The sequence below is a fragment of the Nestor notabilis genome, unplaced genomic scaffold, assembly GCF_000696875.1.
Source record: "Nestor notabilis isolate BGI_N333 unplaced genomic scaffold, ASM69687v1 scaffold21145, whole genome shotgun sequence".
NCBI classification, from domain to species: Eukaryota; Metazoa; Chordata; class Aves; order Psittaciformes; family Psittacidae; genus Nestor; species Nestor notabilis.
In genome coordinates this window covers 10,002-12,784 of record NW_009930856.1, presented here as the reverse complement: position 1 = coordinate 12,784, position 2,783 = coordinate 10,002, and the positions used below count along the sequence as shown (strand labels likewise).

Genomic DNA, 2,783 nt, shown 5'->3' with positions numbered 1-2,783 from the left:
AGGGGCAAGGAGCAGGTGAAAGCACGTGTCAGGACGCCTGGGTCACTCTCCCAGCCCTGCCCTTGTGGTGACCTTGGCCAGGTTCCCATGCCCCAGCCTGCCCATTGCAAGGAAGGGGCTCCTGGCCACACTAGCCCCTTGGCAGTGTCACCGTGCTGAGCCAGAGCAGCAGTGCCGGGGCAGATCTGCCCCTGCAGGGACGGCAGAGGCAAGGGGCAGGGAGGGCAGATCTGGGCACTTATGTAAGTCTGCCTGCTCCGGCTCTCCTGCTGCCTCAACAGGCCCTTGGCATGTGGACCCGGATGGGACAGCACAGTCCAGGTCTTGTCCCTTGTCCCCCTTCCCTGTCCCTTGTCCCCCTCCTGCAGTGCAGCCTCAGGGACTCCCCAGCTGCCACCGCGTGAGCCAGCTCTCCTTCGCCGCCTCTGAGCAGTGCCGTGTCCTAGATAAAGCCCTGGACGGGCGAGGGGGATTAGCTGGAGTTGGCGCACACAGGCTTGTGCCATGGTATGGGGGGCACCTGGGCCTCCGGTGCTGCAGGCTCTGGGAGAGCAGCCTAGCTCCTGGCCCGGCCAGGCAGCGGGTGAATGCCGTGTCTATGGGGAGGTTTGCACCCACATTGGTGGGACACTCCGATCCCTCTGGGCACATGGAGGGAGCTGCCCAGCCAGGGCAAGTGGATGAACAGTCCTGTTTGGGATGGCTGGGGCACACTGGGGCAGCTCCCAGGAGACACAGCTACCCCCCTGGCACAGTGACCTTGCCTCCCATAGACATGGGGATGTGAGCAGCAAGGGTCAGCCCCTTCAAGGGGTGCAGGCTGTTAGGACACAGACCCACGTCTCCTGCTGCCTGCAGAACCAGGCCAGCTCCTCCAGCCATGATGTGTCACACTGACCCATCTCAGTCAACTGAGCCTGCCCCATGGCCTGTGGCTCCCTGCACAGGGAAAAGTGATGGGTTTGCCTGGCACTTCGGCACAGCCACCTGCCAGCACTGAGCTCTGTATCTGGGGACACAGCTGTGCGCTGGGCGCTGGGGGACACTCACATGGCACTCAGGGTGCCCGGTCAGTCCGGCCATGCCATGTGCACCCACACAGGGTGGCCGAGTCGCCACGGGTGCTGGTCCTCCTGCGGTGGGTGATGCCTGCGCCGTCGCTAAGGAGCACGTGTAAGTGGATCTGGGTTATTTTGGGCTGCTGTCAGGGCTGGGTGCTCAGCACCTCCCACACACACACCAGATGCTGCTATTTCGGAGCTGCTGGGCCCCCTTCCCTCCTCTCCTCCCGCTCCTCATGCTGGGGTGGGCAGCTGGGGTGGTGCCTGAGGATCCTTAAAACCTGGTCATCTGAGGGAGCAGGATCAGCAGTCTGACCCTGCAAGCCTCATTGTCCCACCACCCTGCTCTGGGCACAGTGCCAGGGAGCTCATCCCACCACTACCCTCTGTGCAGGGCTGGGAGCAGGATCCCTGCTCCATCCCACCAACCCCATAGTCCTCCATGCTAGGATACAGGCAACCCTGTGGCTCCCAAGGCCCCTCTGCACCCTCAGTCTCTCCAGCAAAGAGTGCCCTTCCTCCTGGCCCCATCACCCAGCTGCCTGTGGCTGTCAGTGCTTGGCGTGAGCCTGCCTGGCTCAGGGAATACCTGTGGACGTGGAATTGCCCCATAGCACAGGCACGGCACAGCCCAGCCAGGCCAGCGAGTGATTGGGAGGGCACTGCTGGGCACACAGCCCCATTCCTGGGCTCACTGCTGCAGGGCTGGGCTTGCACTTTCCCAGGTGGACTTTATCCCGTGCCACAGTCTGGGTGTGCTTGTGCAGGGGGGAGACACCCAGTGTGGACAAGGCAGGCAGCAGTGGGGCACTGTGCACCTCCTGCAGCCGTGGGGCAGGCACAGGGCACTTCCACCCCACAGTTTCCCAGGGCACAGTGCTGGCAAGGGGAGGCAGGAGCGGTGGTTGGTCTGGCCTTCAGTCCAGGGCATGGGGCAGCAGTGTCACCAGGCAGGGAGATCTTTGAACACTGCACGTTGTCCTGGGCCAGGGAGCCAAGCAGCAGCAGCTGGGCAAGCATGATGGAGCAGGCCAGCCATGCTTCCCACTGCGTCCTTGGCTATGGTGCTGTGTGCATCCAGAGCAGAGAGCAGCTGTGGTGCTGCCTGTGATGCCCACAGGGAGATAAGTCTCTGCTTGCACTTGAGGGTCTGCCCCATGGCACCGTGGCCTCACCGTGCTGCCCACAGGCATGGCCAGCCTGTGTTGGACACTCTCTCAGCCCTGTTCCTTCTCTCTGCAGAGCTCCAAGGTGGTGCAGGGGCTGACTGGCCTGCGAAACCTCGGCAATACGGTGAGTGCTTACCCAGGCACCCAGCTGGGGCCCCTAGCTCATGCCATGCTCTTCTGCTGGCACATCTGTGGGGCACTGGGGAGCCCCATCCCTTCACCTTGCCCCCAGCACCGACACTCTCACCCCAGTGGCTACCTGCACCCCAATCCCAATGGAGCTAGCTGAGGAAGAGGTTCCCATGCTCTGCACTGCTTTGTCCCTATCCTCTGCCCACCCGCCCTTGCCCCCCCGCCCTGCGTGCCCCCCTTCCACAGCCTGCCTCCCTCTGCCTCCCGTTGCCATGGTTTTCTCTTCTGCCTCCCCCAGTGCTTCATGAACTCCATCCTGCAGTGCCTGAGCAACACCAAGGAGCTGCGGGATTACTGCCTGCAGAACCAGTACCTGCGGGACATCCACAACAACAGCCGCACGCGCACCGCACTCATGTCA

The 2,783-nt window shown here is 63.2% G+C and overlaps 1 protein-coding gene across 1 annotated transcript in view; it reads left to right on the top strand.

The window, feature by feature from the left end:
- Nucleotides 1-2,303: 2,303 nt before the first annotated feature.
- USP2 (ubiquitin specific peptidase 2) overlaps nucleotides 2,304-2,783 on the top strand; it is a gene marked incomplete at its 5' end in the record, with an annotated part of 2,748 nt that continues 2,268 nt past the window's right edge. The window contains 2 exons of the mRNA XM_010015622.1: nucleotides 2,304-2,354; nucleotides 2,661-2,779. Of these exons, the coding sequence (XP_010013924.1) occupies nucleotides 2,304-2,354; nucleotides 2,661-2,779 (170 nt within the window). The remainder of the gene's footprint in view (nucleotides 2,355-2,660; nucleotides 2,780-2,783) is intronic.